At 40.1% G+C, this 16,419-nt stretch overlaps 1 protein-coding gene across 1 annotated transcript in view; it reads right to left on the reverse strand.

The window, feature by feature from the left end:
- The window catches only part of LOC122550254 (contactin-associated protein-like 2), a 2,198,962-nt gene that overhangs the window by 1,114,140 nt on the left and 1,068,403 nt on the right, over positions 1-16,419 (reverse strand). Inside the window, exon 4 of the mRNA XM_043691007.1 lies at positions 6,340-6,487. Within this exon, the coding sequence (XP_043546942.1) occupies positions 6,340-6,487 (148 nt within the window). The remainder of the gene's footprint in view (positions 1-6,339; positions 6,488-16,419) is intronic.

Genomic DNA, 16,419 nt, shown 5'->3' on the forward strand with positions numbered 1-16,419 from the left:
CATGGTGCTCCCTAAGCTCAGTTGGACAGGTGAGGATGTCCACTTCCACTGGGATGTCCTGTAGTTCCCATGCTCCACTGCCACATTTTCTAATAATAAAGCCAGCTGCAGTGCATCTTTGAAGTCCAGTTCTGCATGCTTACATAATTAATCCCATACACTAAATGGTCTCTCAGCATCTCATACAGAATTAACCCAAAATTACATGCCTCTGCCAGTCGTATTAACCTCGTCCACAGCCAAATAAAATGAATAGCGTCTCAGATTAGAGGAGGTTTGTAACTTGCTTTTTACAAAATGATTGTTCATGCTTTCATCAGAATATGGTCCAATCTCAAAATGCCATAGAAACAGAGAAGATAGGAGCAGGAGCAGGCCATTTGACCACTCCAGCCTGTTGCATCATTCCATAGGATCACGGTGATCACTGAACTCAATATCCTAATCCTGCCCTCCTGCTCTATCACTTGATCCTTTTCACCACAAACGTTCTATCTATCTCCTTATTGAAAACACAGAATATTTTGGCCTCAGCCACTTTCTATGGTAGCAAATTCCACAGGCTCATCACACTCTAGTTCAATAAATTTCTCTTCATCTCAGTCCTAAAAGATTTCCCCCTTATTCTTAAACTATGACCCTTGGTTGTAGGCTACCCACCATTGGGAATATCCTTCCTGCATCAAATTTGTCCAGCCTTGTTATAATTTTGACCGGTTTCTATGAGATTTTCCCCTCATTTTTCTAAATTATTCCATCTCCCCTCATAAGTCAGTCTTGTCATTCCAAGAACCAATCTGGTAAATCTAAACTGTACTCCCTCTATACTAAGAATATTCTTCCTCAGATAAGGGGAGAAAAACTGCACTCTACATTTGAGGTGTTGCCTCATTAATGCCCTGTATAATTACAATAAGACATCTTTGTTCCTATGTTCAAATCCCCTTGCATTGAATGCCAAAGTAGTTTGCCTTCTTTACTGCCTGCTGCACCAGCACTCTTACTTTGTGGCTGGTGCACAAGAATACCAAGTCTCACTGAACATTCCCTCTCTCCATTTACAGTCATTAAAAAGTGATGTGCCTTCCCAGTTTTACTATCAAAGTGGAAAACCTCACAGTTATCCACATTAAACTACATGTGTGATGCATTTGCCCATTCACTCAGCATGTCCAAATCACACTTCAACCTCTCTGTATCCTCCTCACAGCTTACCCTTCCGTCCAACCTTGTGTCACCTGTAAAGTTTGAAATATTACATTTAATTCCCTCATCAAAATCATTATCTTTGTGAATAGCTGGGGTCCTATTAATGAACCCTGTGGTACTGCACCAAGCACTGCCTGCCATTTAGGAAAAAAAAACATTATTCCTACATTGTTTCCTTTCAGATTACCAATTTTCTAACCATTTCAATACATTACCCCCAATCCCATGAGCTTTAATTTTACACATTAATTTCTTATAAGGGACTTTGCTGAAAGCCTTCTGAAAGTCCAAAGAAACCATATCCACTGGCTTCCTGAACAACTTTATGAATTACATCCTAAAGAATTGCAGTATATTAGTCAAGCATAATTTTGCTTTTGTACATCTATGCTGACTGTGTCTGATTGTGTCACTGTTTTCTCACTGCTCTGTTTAGAAAATCCTTATAATGGACTCTGGAATCTTTACCACTGACATCAGACTCAATGGTCTAAAATTTTCTGTTTTCTTACTACCTCCCTTTTTAAATAGTGGAGTTACATTAGTTTCCCTCCAATCTGTAGGAACTGTTCCAAATCTAAATAATCTTATTGAGTCATATTAGAGCCATGTAGAGTAATTCCATAGCCCTCCTTGTTGGACAGATCCATGTCCCGCTTTGTGGAACATATACAAAGCTTTTATTTGTAAGTGAAGTTAATGCTCAATGCTGACATCATTATTTTGTTGCAAACTTTACAAATAGATCTAGCCACAGCAGTTGTCCACAATACATGCAAGATGCAGAGAAAGTGAAAAGGAACAGATGCATCTCAAGCCCAGGACTAACACTTATTTCCAATGGATGCCAAGCAGCCTGCACAGAATGAGGTCAAAGCTAAACATCTCTTCAGGTTGCATAAAAGATATAGGAGAACCAGAGTCTATTGGCTTTAATGCTATTTCCTTCAGGTGATAAAGGTGCAGTGTCAGCACAAACAGAGGATGTCCCAGGTCACTGTTTTAGAGCCATGCCAGGTACTTGAGCAGGGCCTGCAACCTGAAGAGATGGGTGGCCATCCTATCCTAGTGGCCATCAAGGTAACAGCTGCATCAAACTTTTACATAACTTGGTCCTGCCAAGAAGTCACTGGGAACCTATGTGGGTTCTCTCAATTATCCATACACAAATGTATTAAGACCATAACCAGTGCCATTTGTGTTAGACCACATCACTTCATCTAACTACCCCCGACGAGGGCAGTGCTACATCCTGAGCAATTAGTTTCAACAACATACATAGCTGTCCTCCTGCACATGCAGATATGATAGACTTTGCATACATCAGGCTGATAGGTTCACATCATATTGCAGCTGAGTTCATCAATAAGAAAGGGCTTCACTCCATTAATATGCTAGAGGTTTATAGTATATAATGTATAGTATATAAGGTATTATAATGCCAATTTTCTTGAAGTTGTAGTGTTCCTGCTGCATTTGGGAAGCCAGATTACTGAGGGACAAAGACTGTGACTGTGTTACTCTACTCCTTAACTGAGGTAGTATCATCGGTATAATAAACAAATTCCAATGATGAAAGGACAACCTAAAATGAGGTTCTGCTGCTTGTCACATTATCCCAGCATGCTGTGTAGTGCTCAATACAACTAAGGCAGGCAAAGACAGGTTATGATAGATGCTGAAGAACTGGGGGAGTGGGAACAAACCTTCAGGAAGAAGGTCGAGGACACTGACAAAGAGGAACATCATCTTCCGCATGAGAGCACAGCAGCATCAGGCGCTACAAGCCAAACAGGATTTAATTAACTCCTGGTTCCAGAAGATGTGAGCTGGGATCTGGGATCATTCAGTGACTGTAAAATCATTGGTGCTTGACATGCATAAAGTTTATTTTAGTTCCGAGAGGTAAATGCAGCTTCCGTTTGAGTTGTGCTCACTTTTGGTATATAAAAGTGAATGTTTTGAAGTAATTGAAGACTTTGTTATACCTAATGCTCCCACATTGAACAGTGACAAGATACTGGCCTACAATGTGTAGAAGGAGCAGTGACTTGGAGGGCTGTAAGAGGGAATATGGCTTAACACAGGTAATCTGTGTGACCAGATGTTTAGACCACAATAGGTGTAGGACCGTGCAGCTGTGTTTTTGAGGAAGTGTCATCAGTGCTATTTACATGCCATGTGTGGCATTGGTTTGTGACTCCTCTGCCACTCTGCTGAGGGGGATTTATGAACTGCTAACGCTTGACCAGACGTTGGCTGAGCATCAAAGATGGTGCCATTACCAGGGATGCCAGGAAATCCCAGGATATCCCAATAATGGCAATTACTCACAGTTATATAATTGGAGAAGTGACTAGAAATGGACAGAAGGAAAGCCATCTGGGCATGTTAGTTGGTTAAGCTGGGAATTTGCACACAAGAAAAACTGATGGATCTCTTGGAGGGAAACACCCTGTGACACTTGGCAGAAATACAATTACCCAAAAAATGCAAAGATTCAATCATATTTCTTTAAGGTATAATGAAGGGGGTCATGCGAGTTGTTCTGATTTCTACCTGACTACAAAATAGGTGGATTGACTGTTCGATATTAAAGGATATCCAGTTTATTATCTAGGGAAGAAGGTTCAAATTGCTTAAATTTTGAGGCAATGGTAGAAGCATCCACTTTGAGAGTTATTCCAAGCAGCTAAAGTTCAAGCTTCCAGAAAAACTTTGAGAATGTCAAGTTGTAAATAGTTATGCTTCAAACTTTCCATTTATTTCCAACATAACAGGGAGTTCAGGCCTCAAGGATAGTTAATTAGCATTTCTAGCTCAGGAAAGGGCCATGTGATTCATGTTGCCATGGAAGTGAACTTTAACAGGGGAAAGTTTTGAAGTTTTCTCTGAAAACTCAGAGAAGGTTTGTCCGCAGGGATCCCTGGGAGAGATAGAGGATAAGACAGCAGCTCCAGACAGCATGACACTGTGATTAACTGCAGGAATAGAGGTGCGAGCTTGCGCTGGGACTGAAAAGTTCATGAGGACTTAAAATGAGGCTGTAAGATTCACCTGGCTTGTGCAAGAGATCTCCAGGGGAAAGCCCTCACTGTGAAAGATAGCTGTGAGTTTAAAAGTTCTCAGGTTTTGATAGGAAAAGAACAGAAATAAACCCTTGGGAGCTAAAAATCACCTTGAACTGATTCTGATAGAACAAAATGCCGAATTAAAGGTTAGACTCAAATGTATTGTGTGGTGTGTTCTTGACTGTGCTGAATGAACAAGTGAAACGTTTCTTCTGTATTTTCACATTTCAGTTGATTGTAAAGGTAGACTTTAGACAATACTGCTTATCACATTTGGCTACAGTAAAATGTACCTCTAGTATCATCAGCCTCAAAACTATGCTCCAAACAAAGAAAGTGAATTGAATCTCGATGGCTCTTTTCCTGGCTTGCACAGATATGATGGACAAAGTGGTTTTTTTCTCTGCCAGACACGTCTTATGATTCTAAAATTATTAAACAATAAAATCTTGTCATGTCATTGGTTCGACTACCAACTGAATGTTTGAATTTCTTAAGTTGGGAATTGGTAAGAAACATGTCCCAAAGGTGAAGGCAGCATAGTTACTAAGCATGTGCCAATATTGCTAACTTTCTATTAGTACACTCAAATAAATTTGCACAGATATTTTTTCATTTATGAAATAACTATTGAACTGACATCTCAAGCTAATTAGAAATCAGTGTCCTGCCAAGGCTAATAGAAAGCATGGATCAGGATTCTCTACTGAACAAAAATTACTACTTATTACAAGTGGGGCTTGATTTCTAGCACACTGCTCCTGTTAGTTGTAACAGCATGACTGGTCTCAAATGACCCAGAACAAAAGTTTTCTCACAATACGCTAGTCACAAAACTATTAATTATAAATTAGTCACTCAATAATAGGTTGTAAAAATTCTCTATTTTCTTTAATTGTACTTGTTCTTGAATCCATGCATGTATGATGAGTGATTGACATAGTGTTTACACTTTGTGTGAAGAAATATTCAACTTTATCTTAGACTCACAACAAATCTGCTACTAGTTAGTTAAATTGACCATGTGCTAAAGGAGGTGCTGTGGGATGCTAAGAAACACACATATTTACCCTGCCAAATAAAACCACACTGATGACAGAGAGTAAGAGTATGGGCTGCAGTTTCTTTCTCTTCCCCTGTCAACAACAATAGACTGAAACAAATATATTATTCAATTTATTTTACAAAATGAAATAAAAATGATCATCAATTTTATTCATGAAATTCACACAGATGGCAATGATTCACAGCTACAGACAAGTTTGAAAGTGTTGAGTTTTATGATAAACAACTTTGGAAAATCAAACCTGCATAATACAAATACTTCAACTTCACTGATTGGATCCTTACAGATGGATTGGACATATATGATATATACAGGGAAGGAAAGGGGACATTTTAGTTTGCTTTGTTAACATTGTGCTACATTTTATTTTAGAAAAAGCATGATAGGCACATCATGAGCTCATGAGTGTTGGCCAATATATTTCCAGATAAATATTAATACATTCTGCTGTTCCAGCTCAGGAAATGTACAAAAATGATTGGCAAAGTTGTTTATTTTTACTTTAGCTATCAAACTTATTCTCTTTTTAGGTCTGTTCCGACTTACCTCTCTGCACCCAGAGAAACTTTGAGGATGGTACAAATCAATTTTCATCTGTTAGCTAATCAAATGAATCTCTGTGATTCCAAAAAAAACTACATTAAAATACCACTCTCCCTCCGAACAAAATACACAATATTTGGCTTCTTGAAAATGCTTGTTTTTCCAGATTTGCACTTATTGTTTCTATGTGAAATGTTTCCTAACATAAACCAAAGCCAAAAGCAAGAATTTGCTGCTGAGGTTTGAGGAAGTTACCACAATGTCCTCAATTAAAAACCGAAAATTCTGTAGAATCTGCATTCAAATGAAATGTCTCTCGTGCTAAGTGAACTGTCAAAACAGTAACCAAGTTGCCAAATCTTGTGTCCAAATATAAGCCTTCAAAATGCATTAAAACCTCTGTGGTTTGTATGCAAGGATGTTCTATTTCATACTTATAATAGTACTTACAGTAGGGGCAACCAAAGACTTCAATTCTCAACCCAATATGACCTTCACCATTCCAGTCCAGTGGTACTAAACGTACATAGCGTGCTGTAATTGGATGCTGTAAATCATGTCTCACTACTCCATCTGAGTTTGTGTTTCCTGCAAAGGCCTGTGGGGAACAAAACAGAATGCTTAATATTAGAAAGTTAACATAGTAACTGAAAAGCAAAAGTTCTGATTTAACTGATCTTATGAAAGCTAACACCTTTTGCAATACAAACTTGGTAAGTAGTTTCTTAATTGTAATGTTTTAGGCTGTACAGTAATACAAATCAGGAAAGTAAATTGTTTTTGTTTTCTTACACCATCAAACATTTGTACATCAAGAACATTTGCTAAAATAATATTGATTTACATGTGTCAAATTGCTTTTTCTGTGTTCTCCAACTGCAAGTGTTAAAGCACGGCGGTGGAGGGGGGGGGGGGGGTTGGTTGGGGCAGTATCGTGTGTTGCGTAAGTGCTACGGTATGTAAGTCATCTGGGGGAGGAGCAGTTGCAGGTGGTATGGTAAGTATGGGCCCAATTTAATGGGCTAATTCCTGAGTAACTATGTATTTAACAGTCTGGCTTTTCATCAGTAAATATTTTACTTAATTCCATCAAAACTCTTCAAAATCTTCAATTTAAAACAAACCTTTCAGAGGGTTCCATGCATGGAGGATTCGCTGAGCAAAACATTGTTCAGAACGTGATAAGATAGCAATTCCTCTGGGTCCCCATGCACAGCTTCTACCTGTGCTGGAATTACGATTGCTTTGGAAAACACATGACAATGCTTTATCATTACAACTTATTGACAAAGATATTATTAAACTATACAGATCACGTGGATGGGCAAATAAACTCAGATAGAATTGGAAGATATACAATGTAGGGAAATAGATGTGACATCTTGAAAAATGTCCATATTACTGAGGAGGAAGTCCTAGATGTCTTGAAATGCATCTACAAATCCCCAGGACCTGATCAGGTGTACCCTAGAACTTGTAGGAAGCTAGGGAAGTGATTGCTAGGCCTCTTGCTGAGATATTTGTATAATAGATAGTCACAGGTGAGGTGCTGATAGACTGGAGGTTGACTAACGTGGTGCCACTATTTAAGAAGGGTGATAAGGACAAGCCAGGGAACTATAGACCAGTGAGGTTGATGTCAGTGGTGGGCAAGTTGATGGATGGAATCATGAGGGACAGGATGTACATGTATTTGGAAAGGCAAGGACTGATTATGGATAGTCAACATGGCTTTGTGCATGGCCATCATGTCTCACAAACTTGATTGAGTTTTTTGAAGAAGTAACAAAGAGGATTGATGAGGGCAGAATGGTAGATGTGACATGTATGGACGTCAGTAAGGTGTTCGACAAGGTTCCCTATGGGAGACTGGTTAGCAAGGTTAGATCTCATGGAATACAGGGAGGACCAGCCATTTGGATGCAGAACTGGCTCAAAGGTAGAAGACAGAGGGTGGTGGTAGAAGGTTGTTTTTCAGACTGGAGGCCTGTGACCAATGGAGTGCCACAAGGATTGGTGCTGGGTCCACTACTTTTTATCATTTATATAAATGATTTGGATGTGAGCATAAGAGGTATAGTTAGTAAGTTTGCAGATGACACCAAAATTGGAGGTGTAGTGGACAGCGAAGGTTACCTCAGATTACAATGGGATCTTGATCAGATGGGCCAATGGGAGTTTAATTCAGATAAATGCAAGGTGCTGCATTTTGGGAAAGCAAACCTGAGCAGGACTTATACACTTAATGGTAAGATCCTAAGGAGTGCTGCTGAACAAAAAGACCTTGGAGTGCAGGTTCATAGCTCCTTGAAAGTGGATTCATAGGTAGATAGGATAGTGAAGAAGGCCGCTGTTGGAATATCGCGTGCAATTCTGGTCTCCTTCCTATCGGAAACATGTTGTGAAACCTGAAAGGGTTCAGAAAAGATTTACAAAGATGTTGCCAGGATTGGAGGATTTGAGCTACGGGGAGAGGCTGAAAAGGCTGGGGCTATTTTCCCTGGAGCATCGGAGGCTGAGGGATGACTTTATAGAGGTTTACAAAATAATGAGGGACTTGGATAGGATAAATAGACAAAGTCTTTTCCCTGGGGTTGGGGGAGTCCAGAACTCCAGGGCATAGGATTAGGGTGAGAGGGGAAAGATATAAAAGAGACCTACCGGGCAACTTTTTCATGCAGAGGGTGGTACGCGTTTGGAATGAGCTGCCAGAGGATACAGTGGAGGCTGGTACAATTGCAACATTTAAGAGGCATTTGGATGGGTATATGAATAGGAAGGGTTTGGAGGAATATGGGCTGGGTGCTGGCAGGCAGGACTAAATTGGGTTGGGATATCTGGTTGGCATGGACGGGTTGGACTGAAGGATTTGTTTCCATGCTGTACATCTCTATGACTCCATGCCTCTAAATACCTTTTTGCCCAATGGTCAAGTTTATTGAACATACTGGAATTTTTGGAAAATTTATTTTGCAGGAGTTTAAAAGCATTTTTAATGGGCTGCTGAACAACATGATTAGAGAGTACTTCGTTACCACAACATTTTTTGTTGTGATTGTACCTGAGGCAGGTGGAATACATGGTTCAAGGTTGAACCATTAAGTTAAATCACCCAAAGAGTTTTGTTGAGTCAGGGTCATGCACCTGTGTATTATATCTATTTACAGATTATTTAAATGGCAGGACAAGTCGAGAGAGCAGTAAGTGTATAGCATCCTCAACTTTATCAATAGGAACATAGAGTACAAAAACAAGGAGGTGGTGCTGTACTTATACTAGACACTTGTTAGACCTCTGCTAGAGTAACGTGTATAATTCTGGATGCCATATAATTGAAAAGGTGTAAACACATTGGAGAGAGTTCTGAAGTGGTTAATGAAAATGGTTCCAGGAATGAGGGGCTTCAGTTATGAAGGCAGATTGAAGAAGCTGGGAATGTTCTTTTTGGACAGGAGAAAGCTAAGAGAAAATCTTAGGTTTTCAGACTCACAAGTGAACTGGATAGACTAAATAGGAAAAAGCAGCTTTCAAAAGGAACAAGAACAAGAGGGCATAGATTTAAAGTGATCTTCAAAAGAAGCAAGGGTGAAGTGAGAATGTTTTTTCAGTCTGAGTAGTTGAGGCATGGAATGCATTTTTTGGAAGTATGATAGAGGCAGGTTCAACTGAAGCATTCAAGTGGGCATTGGATGACTATTTGGATAGAAATAACATGCAAGGGCATGGAAATTGGCACTAAGTAACCAATTTCATTTAACAACCAAGTGTAGGCACACTGGGCTGAATAGCTTCCATCTGCACTTTGAAAGAATTTTAGGGTGGTTGAGATGAGGTGGGATTGGGTGGGTTGAGGTGGGAAGTGGCACATTCTCTTTGTGGCTCAATTGACCATCGCTAATACTGTTTGAATAGCATTTGGTAATTTATTTTCCTTCATGGACTGCTGTAGCTTATATTTTCAGGTGCTTGTTTTAATTTGCTAAGAGTAATGTAGAAGAAAAGTGGAAAGGATTATTTTGATTGAGGTCACAATCAAATCCAGGATTGCTTCGCATTTGACTATCCCAGCTGGGAATCAATTGTCACCTCACAGAGTGAGGTACATCTGAAAGATAATTCACTTAATTGTGATAAAATAGTTTACATCAAGATACAATGGCCATTTTCGTACAGTGCAGCAGCTACATTAGCTTGCCTGACTTGGGGTGTCATTGTAGGGAATGGACTTTCTAAGACTACCAGGCCATTTGTGTACCTCAGAACAGCAATCAAAATGGCTGAGTGTAAACGCAATTATTTGGCATGGAGCAAAGAGTATGGTGAGATTATTATATGATTGTGAATTTTTGTTGCAAATGGAGATGCTGAAAAGCCTAGGAAATTCCCTAAGAGGATGTCAGTTTAGTCAACAGTCAGAAATTTGATGGCTCAAGCTCCTTGCCAAATCTTCAGTGAACAGTCTACACCGACACAGTGGCCCTGCTCATTCATAACGAATGGTGGGGGAGGGGGGCAAATCTAAATATATAAGCTAATCAGTGGTCATGACAAATTTAACAACAGGATCTGATTTAATTTTATTTCTCTGTTTCCCAGATGCAAACAACCAGATTGCAGAAGAACAGCCATGTCACTGGGTAGATTCATTTAGAACACAATGTATGATCAATCAGATTATTGGATGTGCGGGTCAGTCATCTCACGTAGGATGTTGGTGTGGGACAGGGAAAGTCAGTCAGATTGTTAGTGGAAGTCAGTCAGATCACAGGTGAGGTATCCTTAACCAGGCTACGGAGGGTGCATTTAAGAGCTATGACTTCAGATGCTCAACATTATTCTCTAATTTATTCCATCAAACAAAGGCTCATCCCTACCTCTCACTGCTTCTACATAAGATCCAATAATTTAGCTGTGGCAGGCATATCATCCAAGCACAGTGCCAAGTAATATCTTACATTCTTCCCTCTGTCTTGCAAGACAAAGTGGTGTGCAATAGAAATGAGCTACACAATTCCATCCACTGAGTCCAACAGAGGAAATGGTACTCTGCATCATCAGTCTAGCTGCAATACAGCCCAAAGCATCCATTATCACTGGACACTCCACGATGATGCTGTGTTACTGCTTGCTGGCCTTCTCATTCTTGAGCATCCTCATCTTTCCAGTATGATAGTGAGAGCATAAACCTCTTCTTTATCCCACTATCCCTTTCTGATTTGAGATCCAGTATTTAAGGATTGTTGTCACTGCAAGTCAGGAACAAGCTGGAGCTAGAAATCACACACCAGCATTGAGAATACAACATTATTTGATCTGACACTTGGAGCCACCAACTCATATGCTGGAAAAAGTATATACCTTAAGGGCTGGTACAGAGTGAGAATCTGCATGTAATGGACCACTGAGCACGAATGGACTGCAATCAAATTCGAGGAAAAGATTGCTCATTCGCCAATGCCCCTCAATGTGAGTTTGCCTACAAGTTCTGTTATGCACAAAAAGGATGATGGAGCTTTGGATTCTCTTCCACAAATAATAGTTAACACTAGATCTGTTACTCATTTTAAATCTGAGATAGATAAAGCTTTGTTAAGCAAAGGTATTAAAGGATATGGGTGAAAAGCAGGTAATGGAGTAAGGCTGCCCATCAGCCAATGGCAGAATAGGCTCAAGGGGCTGAAAGGCCGATGCCAGTTCCAATCTTCCTACATGGGCAGTGCTGGCTCGGCCAACATTTAGTACTCACTGCTAATTGTCTTGGTGAAGGTGATGGTAAGCGACCTCCTTGAACTGCTGCAGTCCTGCAGATGTTAGCACTGAACAATTTGACCCAGGTCTTCATTTAAAGCTTCAATTCATCCTTTCCACAGTGGATTTGGTGACCTTCTCCCTCACAATATTGGCAGACACAGCTCTGAAGTAACATCTGGTGTCTGCTGTCTAAGATTCTCCTGTTTCTCCAGTGAATGCCAGCTAAGATCTCATGCAGGACAGGAAGCTCAGAGAGAGGTCCTATGATGTGCTGCAAATGTTTGGGCATCAACTAGACATTGAGGAAATTGTAGTCCTTGCAGTTCCTTTAACTTTTCCGCATTGACATTAGACTCCAGAATGCTAGCAGTCAATGGTGCACCTTTTCTCATGGCAATGCCACATTTTCTCTCATCCTGTCCATCCCAGTTGAGGAAAAACATTTCTTCCCAGATGCTCTAAAGAATGGCACACTGGGAAAGGTTCATGATGTTACCTGTTACCACCTAAAAAGATTCAGGTGCACAATGATTCAATGTGCCATTGACATTCATATCCATTGGCAGTGCCTTCCTTACCAAAGTTTGAAACTCTAGGTTGGTGAAGGAGTGGCCACAGTGATGCCATGATGTCCTTGATGAAAATTAAGTATTTTTAAGGCAGAGGTAGACAGATTCTTAATTGTCAAGAGGATGAAAGATTACCAGGAATATGCAGGAATGTAGAGCTGATGTTAAGATCAGCTCATCCGTGAATCTTATTGAATAGCACAGCAGGCTTGAAGGGCTGTATGGCCTCCTCTTGTTCCTTGTCCATGTGAAATTGAGTTGGGTCAGGTGCAGTTTACAGAAGTGCTCTCAAAAATCTCTTCTGTGGAGACCCTGCACCTTCTTTGCAAAACTTTAAAATTTTGCAAACTTCATTTCATGTTCTTGCAAACCTAAAAGCTTCGGTGACAATAGTCAATAAATCCTGCTGCCTCCCTGATTTCAGAGAACATTCTAGATTATTTCAACATTACACCATCATATATCCTTGACTTTGCCTAAGCAGTGGTAAAACAAAAACAACTCTGTAAGAATTGACAGTGAGCCCTCTGAAGGATAGCATTGTGAGAACCTGTCCTGCTGCTGTCAATCTGGTCACCTGGGAGTGATTAAGAGGTGCAGTCCCAGGTGTTAACCAAGCTCTAGACCAGCTGACTGTATTTTGCTTGCGGCAAGATATTAACTCACTCCAAACTTCTTCGCTTGATGAAAGTTAAATTCAAAATAGTCTTCAGAATCAGGTCAGGAAACTCAAGCAAACAAAGTTTTCTCATTAAGCTTAGTGCTGATCATGTTCAGAATTTAGATTATTAAAAGTTGTAGTTCACCTCATGACATGGATAAAGTGTTACATTTTGCTATTTTCTCTGTTAATTTTTTTTTTATTCATTCATGGAACATACGTATCGCTGGCTGGAGCAGCGTTTATTGTTCTTCCTTAATTGCTCTCAAGAAGATGGTGGTCAGCTGCCTTCCTAAATTTGTTGCAGTCACTGAGGTGCAGGAACATTCATTGTGCTGTTAGGGAGGGAGTTCTCGGATTTTGACAGTGAAAGAACCATGATATAGTTTCAAGTCAGGATGGACTGTCACTCAGGGTGGAACATGCTGGTTGCGCTGTTTCTTAGAAGATGCTGTTACAGGAGTCTTGGTGAGTTACTGCAGTGCATCTTGTCAGTGGTAGAGACTGCTGCCACTGCAACCAACAAGCAGAGCCACCTAGAACAGCAATTTCAGCAGATACATGGGAACATCACTTTCCCTCTGAGGCACTCACCATCCTGATTTGTAAATATAGAACCGTTCTTTTAGTATCACTATACCAAAATCCTGGAATCCCCTCCATAACTGCATTGTAGGTCTACCAACTCCAAATGGATTGTAGCCGTTCAAGGCAGCAGCTCAGCACCAGTTTTTCAAGGCCAACAAGTAACAGATAATAAATGCTAGCCTAGCCAGTGACACCCACACCCCATAATGAATAAAAATAGCAAAAAATGTAGTTTTCCATTTCCAAATTACCCTGTTAAAGTTCACATTTCTCAACTTCAAAGTTCATTGGTTAAGTTTTAGCCCATTCACTTTGCCTATGAATTCTTTTTGTAATTTTGTGCGTACAATATTAGAATCTATGTCTTTGGAAGTGTGGATAAATAGTAAACACATTGCTCTAATTTCAGAACTTATTTCCAGAAAAAAGGTTAGTGTTTGTGGCACTGACCTTATTGTTTTCCAAGTGCCTATTAAACTGAAGTGAGCAACTGCATTTTCATGTGGAAATAATATTACCAAGAAATAAAATGCTGTTTGACACAATACTAGAGAAAAGATGGCAATTAGGTTAGTTCTTATAAACTTTTTATTAAAGTAAAAAAGTGAGATCAGTTTTGTTTACAGAAATGTTCTCCTCAGATGTATTTTCCCCTCTCTCTGACTCTCATTGTTTACTCCATTGTCTTCTTTACTAAAAAAAAAGGGGACTCACGCAAAAGCAACATTCCATTGACTCCCAGCTGTCTTCCAGTGTCCTATCAGGAAACCCCTGTGAGCTTAACATTAGATGTTGGGAGGTATATAGCTCAGAGCCATGCCCAGTCCTATTGTCATCTGTCGGTTGCATGTGCAAACAGTTTATCTAATGCTACTCAATGCCAATGGTACCTGATTTCCCCTTCTTTAGTCCAGAAACAGTAAGATCAATTATATTGCCTATACCACCATCAGTTAATACCAGTGCTCAAACGTTTATGCTTCATTTACTTCACACAAATAATTCTACAAGTGACTTTTGATGATTTATAATTTGGGATTTTCTAAAATACTAAATCCACAATTACAATAGGAAAATAAGAACACAGGTATCTGTGATGCTGGGGACTGTAGATGAGGCTAAGATGGGCCATTCTCATGGCACTTAGATTAGATTAGATTCCAGTGTGGAAACAGGCCCTTCGGCCCAACAAGTCCACACCGACCCGCCGAAGCGAAACCCACCCATACCCCTACATTTGCCCCTTACCTAACACTACGGGGAATTTAGTATGACCAATTCACCTGACCCTGCACATCTTTGGACTGTGGGAGGAAACCGGAGGAAACCCACGCAGACACAGGGAGAATGTGCAAACTCCACACAGTCAGTCGCTTGAGGCGGGAATTGAACCCGGGTCTCTGGTGCTGTGCGGCAGCAGTGCTAACTGCTGTGCCACCGTGCCGCCCTCTGGATGAGGATTGTTGCAAATACATTAGGTGTTTCTTTTGCACTGATATACTGGGCTCGCATATCATTGAGTTCAAGCACAGTTATGGAGAGTCCTCTCTAGTGAGTTATTTAATTGCCTACCACCAGTCATGGCTGGATTTCAAAGGTCTAGAGCTGAGATCTGATCTGTTGATCAGTATGGTTTAGCTCCTTCTATCACTGGCTGTTTATGCAGCTTGGGACAGAAGTAGCCCTGCTTTACAGCTTCACCAGGTTAACATTTTGAGGGATGTCTGGTGCTGCTTCAGCTATGCCCTCCTGTACTCTTCACTGAACCAGGGTCAATCTCTTGGCTTGGTGATAATAGCAGAGTTGCACACAGCTCTGCTTGCCATGTCTTTTATATGGTGAATCCCTGTCTATCAGGTGAATGCCAAAAACAGCAGGATGAGGGCCTTAAGTTGGCTTTAGTTTCTTATATTAGTTCTCAATGGCAGTAGGTTGGGAAGGCTATCCGGGGTCCCAGCCATCACTCTCTTTCTCGGGAACATGGTGGGAAGGCAATGTGTACCTCACCCATCATCCTCCCACCCCAAATATTCTACTGGGGAGGGCATTAATTTCCAGCCCATGAGTGGATCAGTCAACTTCTTCTAAAAACATAATTTACTCTGCTGGAGAACTCATCTAACTGGAATATGATTGGGTCCTTCTTAATTATGTAAATAGGACTCTGATGACAAAGCAACTTTGATAAAGTGAATGGGTGAAACTGAGGCAAATAGATTTCACCATAGAGAATTGTGAGTTAATTCACTTTGGCCATAAAAGTGATAAAACAAGATACTTTCAAAATGGTGAACCATCTACAAATGTACACACTTCTATTGGAAATTAAAATATGCAGTGTATGACAATGAGCTTTGGAGAAACATCCAGTGATTGTGCCATCTGCAAAGTGGTAGGGATCAACAGTTCATGAATTAGGGCTGATTCCTTAAGACTGGCACATTTACATTAGAGTTAATGGTATACACTTCACACCTTGATCATTTTCAGGAAGGTCTGATATTTTCCCCGATTGCCACTGTGGGTACCTCATTGTATTTGCCACCCCTGCCTGTATATAGCATAGGAAAATGGTTATTTGGAGTAGTTTGCATTACTGATCTAGTAGAATTTCTCAGGAGATATACAGAACACATCTACGTCCCATGAAGGTGCACATAGCATTGACTACCTTCACTCAAATACCATGTGGGACATCATCAGATCTTTCAGAAGCATTACTTGATACAACAGAAGACTGACAACAGCACAAGTGAACTTTCAAGAGTAATTATTACATTTTATGAGTTTCAGTTGTTAATTGTATTATTTTAATATGACATGTCTTCTGTCTGAGATTTTATTAATCTCTTTTTTAAACAAAACTGATGTGATTTTTAAGAAATCTTCAAACATGAGTTATCAATATTTATTTTGCTTCTTTAATATTTCAATGTAATAAGAAAAGTTTAAGGTGACTTT

Source organism: Chiloscyllium plagiosum, chromosome 5, assembly GCF_004010195.1.
Source record: "Chiloscyllium plagiosum isolate BGI_BamShark_2017 chromosome 5, ASM401019v2, whole genome shotgun sequence".
In the NCBI taxonomy this organism is placed as follows: domain Eukaryota; kingdom Metazoa; phylum Chordata; class Chondrichthyes; order Orectolobiformes; family Hemiscylliidae; genus Chiloscyllium; species Chiloscyllium plagiosum.